This window comes from Peromyscus maniculatus, chromosome 10, assembly GCF_049852395.1.
Source record: "Peromyscus maniculatus bairdii isolate BWxNUB_F1_BW_parent chromosome 10, HU_Pman_BW_mat_3.1, whole genome shotgun sequence".
Classification (NCBI taxonomy): Eukaryota; Metazoa; Chordata; class Mammalia; order Rodentia; family Cricetidae; genus Peromyscus; species Peromyscus maniculatus.
Genome location: NC_134861.1, coordinates 49,136,316 through 49,158,425, shown reverse-complemented (window position 1 = coordinate 49,158,425; position 22,110 = coordinate 49,136,316). Strand labels below are relative to the sequence as shown.

At 43.5% G+C, this 22,110-nt stretch overlaps 1 protein-coding gene across 1 annotated transcript in view; it reads right to left on the bottom strand.

The window, feature by feature from the left end:
- Positions 1-9,805: 9,805 nt before the first annotated feature.
- Anapc4 (anaphase promoting complex subunit 4) overlaps positions 9,806-22,110 on the bottom strand; it is a 30,501-nt gene continuing 18,196 nt past the window's right edge. Inside the window, exons 16-28 of the mRNA XM_006976087.4 lie at positions 21,374-21,429; positions 21,144-21,190; positions 19,827-19,883; positions 19,460-19,516; positions 17,087-17,180; positions 15,151-15,248; positions 14,473-14,534; positions 14,355-14,393; positions 14,159-14,260; positions 13,220-13,294; positions 12,211-12,384; positions 10,577-10,700; positions 9,806-10,190 (exon numbers count right to left, since the gene is read on the bottom strand). Of these exons, the coding sequence (XP_006976149.1) occupies positions 9,912-10,190; positions 10,577-10,700; positions 12,211-12,384; positions 13,220-13,294; positions 14,159-14,260; positions 14,355-14,393; positions 14,473-14,534; positions 15,151-15,248; positions 17,087-17,180; positions 19,460-19,516; positions 19,827-19,883; positions 21,144-21,190; positions 21,374-21,429 (1,264 nt within the window). The 3' untranslated portion in view covers positions 9,806-9,911. The remainder of the gene's footprint in view (positions 10,191-10,576; positions 10,701-12,210; positions 12,385-13,219; positions 13,295-14,158; positions 14,261-14,354; positions 14,394-14,472; positions 14,535-15,150; positions 15,249-17,086; positions 17,181-19,459; positions 19,517-19,826; positions 19,884-21,143; positions 21,191-21,373; positions 21,430-22,110) is intronic.

The window sequence follows — 22,110 nt, the reverse complement described above, 5'->3', positions numbered from 1 at the left end:
ACGGACTGGAGAGGAGACATGGTCCATTGTCCTTCCTTCAATCTCATGAGCTGGTCACTTGTGTGGGGACAGAGCAAACTGTGTCTCTGTGAGACCTGACAGGACAGGAGAGATCTCCACAGAAGACAGAGGTGACAGGGGACATGCACAGTGGTGTCATGAGAGGAGTCTATATTCAACTAAGGTCAGAAGCCAGACTTCCATTCCCCGCTCTGCAAATCCCATTTCCAGTCTGCAGGGAAGCAAAGCGAAAGTCCTTCGTGACTGCTTTTCGGCAGGGCTGCTTTTCAGCAGGGCTGCTTTTCGGCAGGGCTGAGAGTGGAAACCCTGCACATTGAAGATTGTCGGCCTCAGCTGCCACAGCCATCACAGCTGTGCTCAGGGAGGATGGTAGTCAGGGTCCAGCAGTTAGCGGGGGCGGAGGGCACAGTGGAGGGAGGAACCCGGAGCCAGGGGACAACGGGTGCCTGCTGAAGCTAGCTGGGTCAGCAGACTCTACAGCTGGACCGCCTGGCTGAGCATCCCACCCCAGGGCCACAGAATGCCCAAGCGCAAGTTAGTCAGTGTCCCCGAGTCCCAGTTTCTTCATCTGTGTAACGAGGTAATCATAGCACTCACCTCGTGGGATGTGGACGGGGGTGCATGAGTTATCACAGATACGCTTGAAAGAACTCTTACTAAAGGTTCAATCCTTGACAGCGATACTGGTCAGCTGAAGCCACGACTGTCATTCTGGTTTACATTCTGTCCCTCCAGATTGTGACCCCAAAGAAACCACTGAAGACCGTGAATGTCCAGAATGCAACAGCAAGGTTTATTTTGTAGATACAAGTCTAGACAGGGAACTCATTCTTACACCCAATACAGTGAGGCAGAGAGGAGTTGCTCTTTCTTTGTGTGGCTGGCTTTTTAAAGGTGAAACCCACAAGCCCCTCAGGGCGGTTGGGGGGGCGGGGTTTGCACGGGTGCAACTGGAATTGGTTTATTTTTTATCTCTGTTCTCTTTTAATTGGGAGAGGGTATGTAACCTTTGAATTTACTGGTTGGTGGTTACAATTATCACTTTGGGGGCAGTCCAGCACAAGTCCCAGGCTTTGTCCCTGAGCCGCCATAGGAGCTGGCTGGCCTAGCATGTACTGACCGTGGGGGCTGGCTCAGTGGTCTAGGCTCTGTCCTTGACTCATGCACATAACTCTAAGTTGGTGAGGGGTCCCAGACAGTAAACATCTGGCTGAACTTTGAGCAGTCAGAGTACGTGCAGAAAGGGAGCTACTGCAAGGACTATGTCTTGTTCACGGCCCTTCCAGAGACTGCTTGCTCAAGTCTCAGGAAACTGAAATTGAGGCCTGGTCTCTGAGAGAAGACTGAGCAGCCTGTTATGGCATCTGCTTGGTCCTTTCACCTCCTAGCTGTGCAGCTTGGGGCAAGTCAACCCCAAACCTCTCGGAACTTCATTGTGTTCTCTCTGATCTATAAACAGCATCCCTTCGCTGCAGAGTAGATCAGAGAACCGCGAGATAGCGCTCTGGAAGGCACCTTGAAGGCTTTCCCATACTCTTCCTCTTCCCTAACAGACTCCTACAGAGAACCTTAACAAACCAACTGAAGCCAAGGAGCAGGGAGGGGATGGGTGCGGGTGGGGATCCTTAGCAGCACCATGCCTGAGGGCTGGATTGGCCCCAAGAGCCCAGGACTTTTGGTGCAATTTGGCAGAGGCAGAGGTTCCCAGATTCAGCAGGGTTGGGGCGCTCCTAGGTCTGCTAAAGCAGTCCGTTGAAGCATGCATGATCTCCTGGGAATATGAAAACCAGAAGTGAACAGAAAGGCCACTGCTGTCTAGACTGGGCACTTCCTCCGGAGGTGGGCATTTGGTCCACACTGACCCAGAGCTGGGGCAGTCCTGACTCGCACCTTCATGCAGAGGAGGGTCTCTCATTATGTTTGTGTTCTGTTTGCCCAGCATCTTGACCTCTAAGCAGGGGCTTGCTCAGGTCCAGTCTCCTGGCACTTGAGTTCAGGCAGCCTCTTCCTCTCTGGGTCCTGTGTGATCAGCAGTGCATCAAAGACACGAGGCAGGAGAATAACTCTCATGACTTGATTCCCAGAGTCCTCAGAGATGGGGGCTGCTTCCAGGTGTGGAACCAAATCAGAACTGGCCCCACCCACATCACAGGTCAGGATCTTACTCTCTCAGTAAGTGACCTACAGTGACTGTCCTCTCCCTGGCCTCTCAAAACCTCATTCATTGCTGACCTCAGCCCCCAATTCATTGTTATCTTCTCCACTGTTGCTGCGTCGTTTCAGGTGACCCTAAGTGCCACAGAGGGGCCACCTAAAACCCTGCCCACTCAGTTGGTGAACAGTCTGCTAGTCAGCTTCTGCTTCCTGTGACAAAATACCTGAGACAATCTAATTTAAATAAGGAAAAAATTGTTTTTCGTTTGTTTTCAGTCTATGAGGGACAGAGGGACGCATGCGCGTGTGAGCGCACGCACACACACATAAACACACACACACACACACACACACACACACACACATAAACACACACACACACACACACACACACACACACACGGGCTGTGTCTTAGTTAGGGTTGCTATTGACAGGATAGAATACCATGTCCAAAAGCAAGCTGGGGAGGAAAGGGCTTCTTTGGCTTACACTCTGACATCATAGGCCATCATTAAAGGAAGTCAGGAGAGGAACTCAAGCAGGGCAGGAACCCAGAGGCTGGGGCTTATGCAGAGGCCACGGAGGGGTACTGCTGACTGGCTTGCTCATCATAGCTTGCTCTGCCTACTTCCTTATGGAACCCAGGACTACTAGCTCAGGGAGGGTACCACCTACAATGGGCTTGGCCCTCCCACATCAATTTCTAATTTAAAAAATGCTCCACAGGCTCGCCTACAGCTCGATCCCATTTTCTCAAACAAGAAATCCCCTCTTCAGCCGGCGGCGGCGGCGCACGCCTGTAATCCCAGCACTCGGGAGGCAGAGACAGGCAGATCTCTGTGCGTTTGAGGCCAGCCTGGGCTACAAAGCGAGTTCTAGGAAAGGCGCAAAGCTACACAAAGAAACCCTGTCTCGAAAAACAAGGGAAACCTCCCCCACCAAAAAAAACAAAAACAAACAAAAACAAAACAAAAAAAAACACCAAAAACTAAAAAAAAAAAAAAAAAAAAAAAAAAAAATTCCCTCCTCTCAGTTTGTGTCATGTTGACATGAAACTAGCCAGCACAGGCAGGTATCCCAATGTCCCCTTTAGGGTCATGCCCCCAGTGATCTAATGTCTTCCCACTAGGTCACCCCTGCTAAAGGTTCTTCCACTTCCCAATAGTGCTTCAGGCTGGCTTCTATGTAGATTACTTTCTGCCCTGCTATGATCAAGTACTTGAAAGGAACAATTTAAGGCTCGTGGTTTAAGTCAGTCCATGGTTACCGGACTGCACTGATCCTGGGCCTGTGGTGAGGAAGAATATTCTGGTAGCAGGGGAGTAGTCGCTAGAGAAACAGGGACCAGGGATAACCTTCAGAGGCTTCCAACAAGATCCCAGAACCTCTCAAAATAGCACCACCAGCTGGGGACTAGACACTCAACATAAGAGCGTATTGGGAGACATTGCAGTTTCAAACCATCACAGCTGGAGACCAAGCCTTTACTAAGTGGGCACTTATTTTTTTATAATTTGTCCAGATACAAATTGTAGCTACCTATTCAGTCTCAATGTCTTGTCCTTTACCCCCACAGCAGCCATCAACTGCCATTGGTGACACTGACACTTACCATCAGGGTCATGTCTGTGACCTTCACCACCGTAGTCCTACTCCGTGTCCACGACCTGTCTTCCACCCTCTGATGGTAAAACTCCCATACTCCCCCACCTCCTAACCCTATCACTGTGCCGACCTTCCCTGACTCCCCTGCAAATACTCCTTCCAGGTTGGGTCTTAGTAAACTGGATAAATCCCATCTCAGCTTACACCTAACTCTCATCCCAGCCCTCCCCACGTCCGAGCAGCTGTAGAAAGTGATCTTAACTTTGTTACCATTCTAAAGTGACTTTCACACCTGTCTCCACTCTTGCTGTGAGAACTTTGGTCCTGGAGGTGGGGGGAGGGGAGGGACTATGGAGCCATCTACTCTGCTCCTCTGCCTCCCACAGCAAGAGCTGCCTACCCATGGTCCCAGTCTCTCATCTCACATCTATCCACAGCCCAACACTCCTGCAGACATGTTATCCATGTCACCACTTATGTGCAACTTGACCGAGGTAAAAGCCCACTGACCTTTCCTATCTCCACTTCCCGGCAGCATTTTGTACACCTGACGGAATCTATCAACCAGTCACTTGGGCCCGCTCCCATCTCTGATGGCGCCTTCAGCTCTTGCGGAGAAAGTGACCCTGGATTGCACAGGGCCCCAGAGCAGTGGCTGCAGCCCTTTGCTCCCCACAGACACATGGAGATGCTGAGCTTACCCCCATGGGAAGAGACTGCTTTGTAGATACACCTGACCCCTCACACCTCTTCCTGCCACAGTGGGCAAGCAAGCAGAGACGAGGAAAGAGGGGGCACCTGCATTGTTACAAGTTTTCCAGACTCCCTGAAATGTCTGCAGCGAGGAGTGTGGTTTATAGCCACTGCCCACTCATCCCATTTCACTCCCAGGAACCCAGTTTTACCATCGAAGCTGTAGAAAGAAATACAACTTAATGTAACAATAATGTTCACTCACTAACAGGAGTCAGGACCGCAGAAATGAGGAAGGATCGTCCCTCAAGTTTTTAGTCTTGGAGGAGAGGCGAGCCTTGTAAATTTGATGGCAGGCCCTGCAAACAACAGGCCTGCTCCCTCATGTTAGCGCTGAAGACATAACAAGCCAGTAAACACTTGCTTCATCTCAAGTCTTGTCGTGGGGCAGATTTATCATCCGTACAACAATAAGTGCACATTGCACTTTGCGTCCTGAGGCACCAGGTTCAGTCTGACTGCACACACCAGAGGAAAGGTGACATTTATGAACTGTAATGGCTTATTACCAGCATGACCATACATACCCAACTCGGCATCCACTACTCAGCGGAACATAATCTTGTTAGGACTGAAATGGGGCCCTAAGGGATTCATTTCTACATGCTGCAATGCATAAAGAGAGTTGAGGTACAATTATGCCTCCATCATTTAAACAGATTTATAGATGTGTGAGCATCATGCATGTGTAATTAACTTCCAGTTAGGATCGTTTCTTAAGAACAAAAAAAAAATGATTTTCAATGTCTGTAAGGGGGCCGTGTATGCTCTTATAACTACAAAATTCATTTTCTAGAAACAGCTTTCAGAGAAAGTAGTTCTCAACCTTAAAAGACAGAATTTATCATGGGTGCAGCCCTGGGCCAGACCCTCATATGCTGAGTGTGTGGGATCAGAGTTGAATCCTGTATTCGCTAACTGGGGCAGTTCTGATGTGAGTAGTATGTGCTTGGGAAATCTTGGTCTAGGAAGAAATAAGAAAGTACAATGCAAACATCTATGGTCTCCCTACTGTATTAACAATGCATTTCCTAGAAGTACCTACTCATTTCTAGTTGGGTGTTAGAGTCTGATGTGAAATGCCCTTCCTGTCAGCACGTGTGTCTCTGCGCTTAGTCCCCAGCTAACGCTGCTGTCGAGTGAGGCTGCAGAACCCTTATGGCAAGCAAACATGAAGAGGTGGGCCACCGGAGGTGGGGCTCTGGGGCTCAGTGAGTGTCAGCTTTCTGCATCCCGTTTGCCACGGCAGTGTAACCAGCCACCTCACACTTCGGCTCCCCACTATCATGGAGGGGAGTGGGTCCTGTTACCACTTCCCCATCGTGACCCGATGAGCTGCTTCATGAACTGTGAGCCAAACTAAAGGTGTCCTCCAGCAAGGTGTTTCTTTTGGGTATGATGTCACAAGAATGAGGAAGCAACCTCCACTGGGTATGGCGGTGCATGCTGTATTTTTTAAAAAGATATTTTACGTGTATGAGTGCTTTTGCCTGTATTTATGTGCGCCACGCACATGCCTAGTGCCTGCAATGGCCGGAAGAGGGCATCAGATCTCCTGTCACTGGAGTTAAAAATAGTCGTGAGCCCCAATGTGGGTGCTGGAAACTGAACCTGGATCCTCTGCAGGAACAGCCAGTGCTCTTAACTGCTGAGCTATCTTTCGGGCCCCTGCGGTATACTACATACACTGGTGAGGCTAAAGCTGGAGCATAGTGAATTTTAAGGTCAGACCGGCTACACAGTGAAATCTTATCTCAGAAAAACAAAAAGACTCTCCTGGACTGCATATTTCTCACAGGGGTCATTTCTGCTTTTAAATATTCCTTGCTGTCACTGTAAGATTTTCATGACCTTGAGAGTATAATCTTATATATTAGATCCCCATGCTCTAGGGGAACTAAATAATGACAGGGCAGACAGTCAAAACAAGAGGCTATAGATGACTATCACAACTTCAAAAGGTGCCATCAACACTGCCTTGCTCCTAGCGAAATCAAGAGATCCAATTTCACTTACAGCCATCCTTTAGCACTGTGTTGACTAGCTGAATGCCCTCCAAAGTACAAAACTACGAACTCATATATATTAACTCCCCTTCTTATATGTTGCCATAAACCCAAGGTGATACTGCTTGGCTTCCCTTTATATTTAGACTCAACTATTCTGATTTTAAAAGATGGGATACTTTAGCATTTGATGTGTGTAAAATTCTCACTGTGGAAAAAAAAAAAATCAAGAATACAATGGGAAGGAACAAAAACTGCAAAGCCAGAGAATTAGAAAGGATTTACCACCGTTAACATTAAGTCTGGTATAAAGTAACCAAGTAACTAAATAAAATGGGGGGAGAGGAGGTATGCTATTCAAATTTCTAAAGCTTCCACAAATTTATCCTGGAAAAGGGCAACACGGAACACCTTAAATAACAAGTGTTAATCTAGCCAGGCATGGCTAGTGCACACCTTTAGTCCCAGCACTCTGGAAGCAGAAGCCAAGTGGGTCTCTGAGTTCAAGGCCTTCTAGGGCTATATAGAGACCCAGTTTCAAAAAGAAAAGACAAAAAAAAATTTTTTTTTAAGTGTTAATCTGAACTGGGCATGGAGGTGGTCTCCTTAATCTCAGCACTCGGTAGGCTGATCTCTGAGTTCGAGGCCAGCCAGGGCTAAGTAGAGAAATTCTGTCTTACCACCCCACCCCCAATGCTAACCTTGTCACACACACACCAATAACATTCCACAAGCTCTCATTTCCCCCTCAAGCTCCAAAGCCCCACTGGACAAGGAGCTTTACCTAATGTTACTTCCATACACAGGCAGGGACAGCAGCATCACTGCACTTGCCAGACCCTACCCTCCACTGTCATTCACGAAATTCCAAATGTAAATTCAGCATTTGTAGCTCTATATACTAAAGAAGTGACAGTCTGTAATCATTAAGTTATCCTAGACATTAAAAGCCAAAATACTTGGACTGGTGATTAGCTCAGTGGTCAAGTGTTTGCCCCAGTTCTGATCTTCAGTACCAAGAAAAATGTAAAAAGCAAAGCAATGGTAAAAAAAATATAGTATACATAGTAATAAACAGTACTGTACATCTTATTAAAGTTTGGTTATCAACTTCAATGTTTTCCATTTGGATGTAGTAGGAATCCAGTTCGTATTTGTTATACATAGGAAAAACATTAACCACAAACTACTTTCCCCAAATTCGGAAGTCAGCTTCAAAGGGTAACTGGCATACCCAGACGTGGACTGAACCCCTAGGTAAGTCTGGGAATTTCAGCTCCAACTTAGGTGTCTGGTGGAATCACAGGAAGTCACCGTGCATGTACCAAAGCCTTTACGAACCGAACACTGAAGTCACATGGGAAGATTCCTGGCTAGTAAGGAACCAGCTGCTTATTTCAAAGAACAGTTCATTCTAAAAAGAATCTCTGATTATTTGTTCCCTCGATCCTTCCAAGTTAGGTAAATGTGTGCAATGTATTCACTCTAAAATGTCTCATATGCCTACAATCGTCTGACTGTTACCTTCACTGTTCATAAAATAAACTTTAAAACATTTTGCATTATACTATAAACACTGACCCACTATCAAGACATTTATGTAGAGGCTGATCAGTTTCAAGACTACATTGTGTACAGTGTCTTCTGAAGTTCAAACCTGGAATGTCTGTACATGTGCAGGACAGTGGCTTCCATTCAGTTTTCCTTTCAAAGCCCACAGATCAGATCCATGAAAGCACCCAGACAAATACAACAAATAAAGATCTTAATTGCCTTTACTTTGTGATTCCAGAATTGGACAATACCTAGGCCCCAGAAAGAGCAAGTGTTCTGATGAGCTCAGATGAGGGGGTTGATGACAATACAAACAACCAACAGTTAATCCATCACTTGTAAGTGGGAGACAGAATACAGAAAACCAACTGGTTGACACCCATCTTTTTTTTTTTTTTTGTGAGGATTAAGGCAGAGGGAAGAACTTCACTGTCATGCTGACTGACAAGGAACAGTTTGGGAAATTCGGGTTACTATTTCTCTTCTGATTTCTCTAAAGTTCAGACTAAAGGACTCAGTCTCTTTTTGATGACATGGGACTTTAGCACTGAGCACCTTGCTCAGTGGAGGTCCAATACAGAAGTCTGGAAAAAAAGAGCTGCTGTACATTCTATTTAGTAGTATTCTACACCCAACTGTGAGCTACCTATTAAACTACATAGCAACCCTACAGTTACCCACTCACCTGGTTATTAATACGTATTCTTGCCTACAGATATTTCAGTCTTTCATTTATCAGTGTATTGTTGTATATTAGCATTCACATACACCCTGGAATCTCCTGAACAGGCATGTGAGACTACAATTCTATTGGAGGCATGAACATTAAGAAGTGACACCCCATTTTCACTAAATTCAGGTTAGGTGAAGTTGGTCTGCACCGCTCATGTTCCCAGTGGCCAACAGTTAGCTTGTGTGTCCCTAACCAGGTCTACACAGAGAGAAAGACCCATCTATACACTAAAAAGTCCACAAACAGGGACACAGCCAAGAAAGAGAATCACATGGCCACCAAGCAGTGTTTTGTTATTTCAATCATATGACAGGATTTATCTTTTGGCTTAGCATTAGAATAAATCAACGTAATTTACCTTAAAATTTTTCAAGTACCCTAGAAACATAAAACTTTAGAAAAGGAAGATGAAAATTAGGCCCAGTTTTTTAAATATGAAATGTAGGTGCAGGAGAGATGGCTCAGAAATTGAAAGTGCCCTCTGCTCTTCCCGAGGACCTGGGTTCGGTTCTCAGCACACATGCTGGGAGGCTCAGAACTGCCTATAACTCCAGCTCCAAGGGACCTGACACCTCTGGCCACTGAGGGCTCCCATACACACCTCTGTATAACCATACACACAGACACACACAATTAAAAATAATAAAAAAAATTATTTAAATAAAATACATGAAATGTACCAAAATATAGGGATAAATAGCTACATTTAGTCCAGCTCATCTTGAACTCTCTTCAGCCTCCTGCCTCAGCTTCCTAACTGCTGAGATGACAGGAATACGCACCCTGACTATTCAAATGCAATGCTCCCTCACACAGGAATAATGATAATACCTTTGACAGAAATGACTTGCCTTTTTCTTCAGGTCAAATTTGCATTTTCTTTGAACACTAGCTCTGCACAGCACGAAAGAGAAATCTCAGCAAGAAAGAAATCTACCAGTGACTCTCTTCCGAAGGATGAAACAGAGTATGAAAAAATAAAATTTACCATTTATTTTTCGTTACACAGATAATTCAACGTGACCCACACCAACTTAGTCCACCCATACGTTTTTGCTACAATAACACACGCTGCGAAACTGGGTCAGGAGTCCAAATCAGGGTCAAGTTTCTCCACTTTGATGACTATGTCTGGGTCTAGGGCAGCAGCATCTTGGGGAGCCTCTGTCTCCGATTCTGACAACACTTCCTCCTTGATCTTCACAGGCTTCCCACCAGACTCCTCCTCCTCCGCCTCCTCCTCCTCATCGTCATCGTCATCATCATCATCATCGTCATCATCATCATCTGAAGACTCATCGAGCTCCCATTCATCATCGATGTCCATCTCAAACACCCTCACATGCCGGAGGTTTGAACTTAACTAATGTAAACAAGGCCAGATGAATAGTGCTTAAGTGAATGGCTTAACATTATGTGTCAAGGAATAAAAATCAGAAGCTTAAATCAAAGGATGGCTTTACAGGAGTATATTCCTAATCCTAATTTACTACAGAGCTCAACTCAGCTTTCACTTTATGTAAAATGACCTCTACATAAAACAGTATGGAAGATTAGCAGAATCCAGAGTTATTTTTTCCATTTAGTAAACTTCCTTAGAATAAGAAACTAATAGTCAAGGTTACTACATGCTTGCAATGAATAGAAACAATGACTCAGAAGTGACACAAACAAAGGGCCTCCGGACAATGTATCTAATGAAGGTCCACAGGAGCAAGGTCAGGCATCTGCATTGTCTGCAATACTTACCACACAGGACACTTTGCGAAGGCCATTCCCGGCAACATACTGTGCTTTCATGCTTTCCAGGAGCCTCCAGTGCTTCTCAAAGTGCAAGGTGCGTGTGGGAATAATGCTGCCCTGCTCATCGAGCCTACAGAAAAACAACCACAAGTCAAAAGGGCTCTCCTCCCTGGATCGTCAGGGGAGACTCTTCTACCCACCCTTCCCTTCTCAACAGAATTCTAGCAGTGGCCACAAAACAGCCCTGATACGACAGGCTGTAAAAATACTGCAATGCCAAACACACAGAATATCATGCTAACTAATGCTTAATTTTCTTTCAAAGAAAGAAAGTAAATGCATTTTAAAATTAGAGAGAATCTAGTTACTTCGAAAAATTCAGAGTCAACTAAACTCACCTCTTAGAACAGGCCACATACTCTCAAAATGAACAATGAAGAAGCCCTAATTCTGGAAAACACTAAATACAGATCTAAATTGAATTCCACAACACACTAAGGTAACAATGCCCTTGAAAATGGAACAAAGCCATTCTTAGGAATCCTTCTTCACTAACTGTTAAACCAAAGCTATAGGAAAGCTAATAATAAAGTTTGTGTCAATATAAACAAAACACATACACATACACACACACACTCACACATATACACACACAGAGCTGAGCCTAGCACACAAGTCTGTAATCCCAGCAATTTGGAAACCTGTGAGACAAGAAGATCACAAGTTACTGGGTAACAGAGTGAGTTCAAGACCGGCCAAGGCAATTTAGTGAGACTGTCTCAAATAAAAAGAGGGGTGTGGCACAGGCCTTTAATGCCATCACTCAGGAAGCAGAGGCAGGCAGAGTCCTATGAGTTCAAGGCCAGCCTGATCTACATTAGTGAATTCCAAGCTAGCCAAAGGTACACAGTGAGACTATCTCAAAAAAAAAAAAAAAAGGCTGGAATATAGCAGCATGGTAGAGCACTTTCTTAGCATATGGAAAACCTAGGGTTCAATTTCCAGTACAGCAACAAAGAAAACCAAAGACAAAAAGTATAAAAGTAGGAATATTTCCATTCAGCTGCCTCGATAGTTATCCCTACCAACTAAAAATCTATTATTCGGCATGCCTAAACAATAAGAATCTTTTTTTTCCCCCAGAGAGGGTTTCTCTGTGTAATTTTGGTGCCTGTCCTGGATCTCGATCTGTAGACCAGGCTGGCCTCGAACTCACAGAGATCCACCTGGCTCTGCCTCCTGAGTGCTGAAATTAAAGGTATGCGCCACCACAGCCTGGCGAATCTTTGATATATATCAAAATATAGTTGCTAAGCATGGTAGTGCAGACCTTTAATCCTAGTGGCAGCTGTGTCTTTATGAGTTCAAGACCAGCCTGGTCTATATATCCAGACTTTGTCTCAAAACAAAACGAAAAACCTAGACAAACAAAAACACAAAATACCAGTTAATTATTAGCTAGCATGGTGATACACACCAGTAGTTCTAGCAACTGGGAGGCCAAGACAGGAAGACCATGAGTTCAAGACCAGCTAACTAAGGTAAGGCTGTCTAGAAGAGGGGAGGGGAAGGGGGAGGAGGAAGACAACAGAAAAGCTTCTTGCCCTATGAGGCTGACAATGTCCTAATGAGTCAGTTACCTTGTCGAGTAAGTCCCAGTGAACTCATACTCTTCGGAATCCTCACTGTTATACACTAAGGACAACGGCAACTGAACCAAGATCCTGTCTCTTCCATCTCGTCCCATGGAGTCTTTAAGGATGACTGTTACAGTCTCATCATCATAAAACTGGGCATCTAGACAACTGTAAGTGCTGGAAGTAAAATGTTCTGTTAAAGCAAAACAATCATGACCTCTAAGAAATACTGTATGGGATCACTTCAGGCTGGCACTGAGGTCCAAATAATTTAAGACGCTGACATTCTCTGCAAGACAATTAAATTATGCCATCAGTTTCTATTAAAAATTAGTAAATTACTTTCTGTACTAATTTTTCCCAACATAACTAAATCTTAAAAATAGGTAATCATGAGAAAGAAAAAAATCTGTGGAGCTGGTTCACAGTTTTCAAACAGCTGACATGGAAGGCCAGGCCTTATGTCTACTAAGAGTTCCTAAGTGGCACTCATGCTATATTCTGAAGGTGAAAACCAGACCTATCTCAAAGAATCACTGAAAACACTGGGTTAGAACAGTGTTTTCAGAGTGAGGAAAGACCAGGTAGTGGTCAGTGTCCGCTCTTCCTCCACAAAGCCTCAGGGCTGGCTTGGTTTTCACTATCCTTCTGAACCCTAAGAAAACCCAGTACATCACTTCATCTGTTGCTTCTTCAGGGCAGTAACAAAGACTTCTGTCTCACTGGACATCTGCTTCCTGAACCAAAGCACTTCCTCAGCTTAGAAGAATTGCAGGAAAGCACAGCACATAAGGACACACAAATTCCTGTGAGGTGGTCAAGTTCTCGCCAGTGCTAAGGAAAACTGCCTCTGTGTATGTCTTACGAAGAGCCCTACTCCTCTGTGGGAAATGAGAGAACGCTTTTGCCCCTACCATCTCTGAGTCTGACGCCCTTCTACCCAACGACTACAGTTCACAGAAGCCCCCACCCCAGGACCCGTGCTGGTCATTCAAACAGGGTCAAGTCTTACCTCCTTCGGACTTTTTCAGTTGTGGCATATGTGAAGCTCCCAAATTTAATACCAATAAGTCCATTATTGACAGATCTGGAAGAAAGCACGGGAATAAAGAAGTTGTTATGGAACAAACTGGATCGTCAATAACCTAAACACTTGAAAGAATGCAGCTGGCAGATGGAGAACATTACATTTTTTGCTACAGAATGCTGCTATCTGAGCTACATATGCCAGAAGAAATCACCTTGGTTTAAAAATCTCAGTCATCAGAGTATTCAGATATTTGCTGGGCAAGGTGGCAACTCTTAAATCCTTAATCCCAGCACTGGGGAGGCAGAGGTAGGAGGATCTCTTGATTTCCAGGCCAGTTTGGTCTGCATAGTGTGTTACCAGACAGCCAGAGCCACACAAACAAACAAATAACAACAAAAAGTATTTAGATACTTAACTAAGGATATCTGAAGAGGCCAAACTATTTCTCTATGGCTACATCTCAGCCTCAAAAACTTTCCTTTAAACTGAGATTTAACACCATTTAAGATGCTAATAGAACTGTGAACTTGATTTTTCTTTAGAATTTCAAAGCAAGTTTCTGTGGGCAGAGCCTCCCATTTACTGAAAGATCTCATTAGTCCAAGATAAAAAGCCTTCCATGATGTACTCAGAAATGTTGGGTTCAGCTCCCAATACCCACACTGGGCAGTTTACAACTGCCTGTAACCCCAGCTTCAGGGGATCAAATGCCTTTTCTGGCCTCTGCACACACACGTAGATAAACATACACACACACACACACACACACACACACACACACACACACACACACACATACACACACACACAGGGGATAACAAATAAATCTTATAGAATCCAAAACACTGGAAGAGAAGCTGTGTGTTAATTGTTAAAAAATAATAAAATGTCTGCAATTTCAAACTTTAGATTAATACTTACTGGGAAATATCAGTATGTCTCCTTAAGATACACATTTTATAAACCGAATCTTCTAAAATAGTAAAAAGAAGATAATGTAGATTTGAAGTTTTATTATTCCACCTAAGGAACAAAATTTAAAGTCAGGATATGGTATCAAGCTGCCTAAGATTGAAACAGAGTTATATTATTCACCCAGGAGGGGGAAGAAACTTACAGAAATGGGAATTTTAGCAATCTACGGGCAGAGTCCATACTGAAACAACAAGAAAACAAAATGAGGAAATCTACAATCACTGCTAAACTTACAGCTCACAATGAGTAAAGGGAATTACCTCCTAGCATCTCGGTATAATGGAATGCAAATTGCTTGATTCATCGATCTCCCCATTACATCCTATACAAAGTAAGATTTAAAACAAATTATCAAGGGTGGGGATGCAGCTCATGGTAAGAATGTCTAGCCAGCATGCTCAAAATGTTGGGTTTGACACTGATCCCATCCCAAACCAACATGAAACAAAAAGGAAAAAGACATAATTAGTGCAATTACATACAGAGACACTCCACAGAAAATGTGACTATCGCCATTAAAGTTTGCTTTTAAAAAATCCCTATCATTAAACCTAAAGGTAAGAAACCTTAATGGCAGATGGGAAGGAAAAGAGAGAGAATTTAAAAAGGAGCTGGCAATGATGTACAGGCGAAATGAAAGCCCACCTCTCACTAGTTTCTCAACATCCGTCATTCAGCAGGGAACAATGGGACACGTGAGCTTTGGAATCCAAACTTCAAAACAACTAAGCCTTCTTCTGGGAACAAATCCCTAAAGATGCCAACACTTTCACCAGCCCATTTTTAAAATTCACGTAAGGAGCTAGCAAGATGAACCATGAGAAATTGTCCACTTTAATAATGAAAAACAGTTATATACTATGTCGTTTTCATAAGCGGGCCGGATGCTGCCGTTTTTCTCATCCCCACACAAAGACACGCATTTCTTTCAGACTTACTGCTGGCTTTTGCAAACACTGATGAATAATGGTCTCCATCCGCCTTTTCACAAAATGCAATGACTTTCGAGGGTAATAAGGAAACAGCAAAGGACTTTCTGGTTTCAAACAAAAAGAGAAACAAAACCCAAATCAAGCTAAGTAAAGCAGTAATTAGGAGAAAAGAGAAGCACCCCAGTGTATCTCACGGTGGAATTATTACACCGTTATACACACACCTCATTAAGTGCCATCACAGCATCTGCACCCCATCACCCCCACTGCCCACTACTAAACCCACCTCTCCTCTCACCCAAGCCCAACCGCATCCCTGCTGGCCTAGGAAAGAGCACAGCTCACTATGCTCTGGTGACAGGGGCAGTAGTCAGGGTTATGTTGGAGAGTGTCACATTAAAACAGAAACGAGAAATAAGAAACTACTCTACACAAGTATCTTTTTTTTTTTTTTTAACTTTTTAAAAAGACCATTTTATCAGTAGAAACTGATACATGACCAGGTGGTGGTGTACACCTTTAATCCCAGCACACAGAGTCAGGTGGATCTCTGCGTTTGAGTCCAGCCTGGTCTACAAAGAGTTCCAGGACAGCCAAGGCTGTTACACAGAGAAACCCTGTCTCAAAAAAAAAAAAAAAAAGAATATATGATATAGCATTTTCTCCTTCCTGCTCTACAACGTTGTTTATTTTTGTTATTTATATGGGTTTGTACACGTGAGTGCTAACGCTTGCATCAGATTCCTCTAGAGCTGGAGTTACAGGCAGTTGTGAGCCCCTGGTGTGGGTGCTGGGAGCCAAGCTGAGGTCTTCTGCCAGAGGATCACAGTTCTTAACTGCTGAACTATATCCTCAGCCTGTAAGTTTCTTTTCCTGTTGTCAGTGTTGCTTACAATAACTGTATGAAGCAAGTAATCATCATACTCTCCAATTTACAGGATAAACAAAACAGGGTTAGCAGGCTCCGACAACTGCCTGGAATAAAGGACTTCCAAGAACTATGAATACAGACTCTACTTCTGAAGGCCTGTTCTTCCGCAGCTCTGCAGGTATCCCCTACACACATACCCTGGCCACACTGGTAAATGTATTTTAAACATTAATCTCGTAAGCTCCCGACAGAGAATGGTATGAGAGAAAGGCACATATGATCATTATCTCCCAGTCCTACAACAGTTCCCCTAACCCTGGGAATTCCCTATTGATAGGAAGGCTTCTGCTTTACTAAGGCCACTATGGAAGGCTCCTTGATCAGAAGCTGCACTTTCCAACTCTATCTGCCAACCCTGATGGAGGAGAATGCAGTGGAGGTTGAGTTCAACCACCAATGGCCAGGGCATAATCAGTCAGGTCTATGTAATAAAATCTCTATTAAGGAAAGCATATGCTGGGGCTGCCAGAGACTCCAGGTTGGTGAACACAGTGCTGGGAGGCCCTAGAATCTCTGGCCTCTCCTCCGTAGCCTACTCCCATACACCTCCTGCCTGGCTGCTCCTGAGCTGTCATCTATTTTAGTAAGCAAGTTAGGAAACCTGAGTTTTTCCGAGCTGAAGAGAGGAAAGTATGGGAACTCCTTGCAGTCTGCTAGGCAGAGGCACAGGCAATTCGGGGCCTAGCCTTTTTGGGCAGTCTGGTGGGAATATAAGCTCCCGTTCCTAAAGACTCTGACACTTATTCAAGGTTTATAGTGTCACACTGAAGCAAATATCAGAACCCCCAGTAGGGATTGTGACTGGCTGATGTAATAAAAGGAAAAACATCTCATAGTGTTTTCTACCCATCATGAGAGTATTTGTCATTTTGCAGTCTCTCCAATCAAAGACAATGGACATAAAAAACCAGCTCAAAGAAGTCAGGGACATCCAGCAGGTCTCCAGCTCGGCTATCAACTGGAGCACTATGGACCTGGCCTCAGGTGACTGTCAGCAAGCTCATGAGGTACCTTTCAGGTGGCTGCTGTTTTGGAGGAAGTCGTACCACTGGTTTCCTTCTGTGTTGGGGGGTGACACAAGGTCGTCGTCTTCATCTTTCAAGTACTATAAGTAAAAATTGACCATTGAAACTCAATAAAGAATGAAGCTTCCCAGCCAGGCGGTGGTGGTGCATGCCTTTAATCCCAGCACTTGGGAGGCAGAGCCAGGAGTATCTCTGTGAGTTCGAGGCCAGCCTGGTCTACAGAGCAAGATCCAGGACAGGCACCAAAACTACACAGAGAAACCCTGTCTTGAAACCCCCCTCCCCCAAAAAAGAGTGAAGCTTCCCAAATTGCTTGTTTTCTATTTAGTACATTGCTGTGCTTTACTTCCAAATTCTCTGCAAGTCCATTGTTAAAGTGAGTGGAAGTCAGGCGGTGGTGGCTCACACCTTTAATCCCAGCTCTCGGGAGGCAGAGGCAGGGGGAGCTCTGTGAGTTTGAAAGCCAGCCTGGTCTACAGAGCAAGTTCCAGGACAGCCAGAGCTACACAGAGTAACCCGGTCTTGAAAAAAAAAAAAAAAAAAAACATGAGGGGGCAGAAGTCTACTAACTGCCAAGCAAACCAACTGAAAATGGTTAGAAAGGTCAGAGTGAAGTTAGAGATCACCAACTGAATTAAGTTTGTATTTCATTTCCATGAGCATATTTTAAGTGGTTATAAATTAGGTGCCAACTATCAATGTACTCTAGAGTGTGGCCACAGACCCCTGGGAGTTCTCAAGACACTTCCAAAGATCCAACAGATCAACAGCAGCTTTGTAACAACCCCAAGGTCACTTGCCCTTTTCACTGGCTTGGCATTTGTACCAGTGGTAGGGAAAGTGGCTAGTGTCTACACCAAGAATCAAGGTAGTTGTCCAGACCAGACAGGCACTCACTGCAGTTCCTAGCCCACGTATTTGTTGTTTTAAAATTATTGCTTTTACTAAACCTCAACCTCTGAGTACAAATCTTTAATATTCTGTGGGACAGAACTGGGAAGAAGGCACATGACACTTTTGCTGCACATGAAAATTATCCTATGGAGAGGCACTTGTGGAACTGTTTTAGTTTTAAGTTAGACAAGACACTTCTGAAGACACAGAACTACATCTTTACTTGAAAAAGTGGCTGGAGGAAAAACTATTCATCTTGGTATTAGAAAGGTATCTTCTGGAAAATAAAGTAAGCCCATCACTCTGAGCCAAACAACCAGAAGGTATTTCATGCCAATACAACATTTAAACTCCCACTGGGTGTGATGGCACAGACTTGTAATCCCAGCAGGAAGATTGTAGGTTCAAGGGGAGATGAGGGTTCTTCATGAGACCTTGCCTCAATAAAGAAGCAAACTTTTAAGCAAGAACTAAAAGTTAGGAAATTGCACCTGCCACTGCTAAGTCTGAGAGCTCCACAGTATTAAAGAGTTCTCTGATTAGGCTAGTGTCAATGAAAGGTAACTTCTGGAGACTTACTGGCTGTAACATGTCAGCACCTGATCTTTGACCTCATAGAACCAATATTTGCAAAAATACCAAGATATGATTTTATAAAGACATGCATGGATAAAAAGATTATTTCCCATTAAAGGAAGATGAACAGACTCAGTGACCAAGTAATGGAGAGTTCACTAACAGAATCTCAGATTCCACATGAAAACGAACCTCTGAGAAGCCACCATTGTTGGGTTTAGCATTACTGTATCAAAAGAGACAGACAAAGCTCTTACACTGCTGTTCCCCCTCCCCCAAGAACAAGTGGGGAGGACTCCAGAAATCCTTGAGCTGCATTAGCCAAATCAGCACCTCAGAGCAGAGACTGGACACACAAGTGAATGGGGGACCTAAACTGTCTTCTACTGGCTTGGCAGAAATGAGACTTGCTAATACATAAAGCAATGCCAGGCCACTGAAAATTTCCATGAAAACATTTATGACAAGTGCATTATTTTTAATTAATGAATGAATAAATACTTTTTACACTAATAGTAATATCCACATGTGACAGTTAACACGACTTAAAAGTGCTTGGGATTCTCAATAATCATTCAGAATATAAAAGGGTTCTGAGTCAAATATTTTAGTAACATTTATCTTTGGTCATTTTACTAAAAAGGTAAACTTGCAATATATTTGATATTAAAATAGACATAAACTTTAGATAATACAGATTAACACTAGGTTTTTTAATTTTTATTTTAATTAAAATATAATAATATCATTTCACCCCTTCCTTTTTTCCCTCCAAAGCATCCTACGTCTTCTCCCTCCAACCCTTCCTATGCACCCCACTCCCTCTCAAATTAACACCATTCAGTTTAAAAGTTAGTTCTTAAAATCAAGTTTAATCCAAAATCCATACCTGACCAACTCTTTCAACATTGAAGTATTTTCCTTTCCGATTATAAAGGTCTGGAGCCTGGAAGATAAATACAGGTTAATTCTAAAGTTAGCTTAAAATAAAAAGACAGCAATCTTAATTTAAACAAAAAATATGTACTTTACAAGAAAGCTGTTGTTGCAAGGACTCTTTTAAAGATTGTGAGGCACACACAAAGAGAAGCGGACTAAGTTTGCTAAGGAAGTACTGTCACTGATTAGCTCAATAGTTTCTTTAAAATGTAATTGCTACGGTCTTCAACTAAATTGGATTAAATGCAGCTACCTCTTACCACTGCTAAGGGTTAGTGAAATTATTCGCAAAAACTACAGAAATATAAATTTCTTACTTCATTAAAATGTTCAGTGAGAAATTCAGCAACAAATGTTATATCCTTCTGAGTCATCTGTTAGAAAACAAGACAAAGGAAACAAATCAGGACCAAGAAAGCACCCCAATAACAGACTCCTAAAGAGCACAGTTCAGACCTGGTGGGCTGGCAGGCCTCTTCCATACACCTCCCTAAGGAGACCATGGACACCTGTCCCAATGCTGACAACTAGAAATTACTGTCAACCAAGCTCTGACTTAGGAAAATAAGCAAGCATTTCAGACGTAAGGAAGTTAAAGTAGGGACTATAAGGATGCTCTGTCACATGTCACGGAACTTTAGGAAACACAGATATTATGAAGTTAGGTGGCCATAATAATATGGTGTGAGTTTTTTTAAAAAGATATAAAACACAAAAAGCTAAAAAAAAAAAAAAAAAAAAAAAAAAAAAAGCTGGGTGGGTGGTGGAGGTGCACACTTTTTTTTTTTTTTTTTTGGTTTTTTCGAGACAGGGTTTCTCTGTGTAGCTTTGCGCCTTTCCTGGAGCTCACTTGGTAGCCCAGGCTGGCCTCGAACTCACAAAGATCCGCCTGGCTCTGCCTCCCGAGTGCTGGGATTAAAGGCGTGCGCCACCACGCCCAGCCGGAGGTGCACACTTTTAATCCCAACACTCAGGAGGCAGAGACAAGTGGATCTCTGAGCTTGAGGCCAGCCTGGTCTATAGAGCAAGTCCCAGGCTAGCCAGGGCTACACAGAGAAACCCTGTTGTAAATGCTGTGTAAACATGTGCTGTGTAAGAGACAGCTGACCAGAGCTTGTGGGAACTCACAGACTCTAGACTGACAGCCAGGGAACTGGCATGGGACTGATCTAGGCCCTCTGCATACAGGAGACAGTTGTGTAACTTGGTCTGTTTGTGGGGCTCCTAGCAGGGGGACCAGGCTCTATCCCTGGCACATGAGCTGGCTTTTTTGAGTCCATTCCCTATGGTGAGCTGCCTTGCTCAGCCTTAATGCAGAGAGGAGCCTGGCCCTGCCTCAACTTGATATGCCATGCTTTGTTGACTCCCATGGGAGGCCTTACTCTTTCTGAGGAGTGGATGGGGGTGGGGTGGGGGGTGGGGAGGAAGGAGATGGGGAGAGGGAACAGGAGGAAAGGAGGAAGGGGAAACTGTGTATGTAAAATAAATTTTTAAAAAATGCTGTGTAAACACACTTATTTACAGTACTATTTAGGGGAAAGTGAAAGAAAATAGCCTTCACATGCTCAGTACTAACGTTTTTCTTGAATACGTTGATGTGGACATGCAGGGCTGCCCAAGCTCCTATACACTACCTTGTTCAGCTCAGGAAGCACATGGTCTTCTGTCATTCTCAGCATTGCTAGAAAGAAAAAGGTTTTTAAAATTATCTGTGAAGGTCACCATAAACACAATTTTAATTACAGATACATTTCAAAGGCTAAATGTAAAGGCTAAAGGTTTACTTCACTAAGGAAAACATATTTCTCCCAAAAAATTGAACTATAAAGAATTTAAATCTGATTTATATTTGCACTCAACTTACCTACATACAGCCACCGAAAAAATGCCTTGAAGTTTTTCATACTACTATCTATAACTCTAAAAAGGTAAAAAAATAAATCAGAAAAAAATTATCATGTGCAGTTCACGTATCACTGTTCAACTGTCAGGAAATACAATACCCCTTCCTGCTGTACTTTAGCCTGTCTGGACGACATTTAAACACCCAGAGCAGCATTTTACAAAACAAACATATCCCTAGAAATATTTTTTAAAGGCAAAGTGGTTCTTTTAAAAAACAAAGCAAGTGATTTAGATTGCAACTGGTTCTAAGTGTCATGCTCCAGTCTTCCTCAGTGTTCAGAAACAAATCAGGAAGAAATAGTTTTCAACATTATTTTCAGTTAAAAACAGTATTTACCAGTCAGTAAAAAGAAAAACATTAACTCCAAAAGGAAACCATCATTCCAAATCTGTATGATGTCATCACATCGAACATCAATAGACATGCAAAGCTGATTTCTAATTCTGACAATAAATGAGATCTCTCAAAAATTGAATTTCCCTGGGCATTACACCCAAGTATCACCAAATTTAGTACTGTAAATCTTTATCTTAAAGAAACCACTTCTGAACTCCTTAAGATTACATCGATGAGGTAATTACCCTAAGCAAGTAACACTAGGACTTTCATTCCTGTCTTTCAAACCCTCACCCAGTACTATGCTGCATTCAGCTCTGAAAAGTGAACTAGCATCTGTGATGGTTTGTGCTCACAAT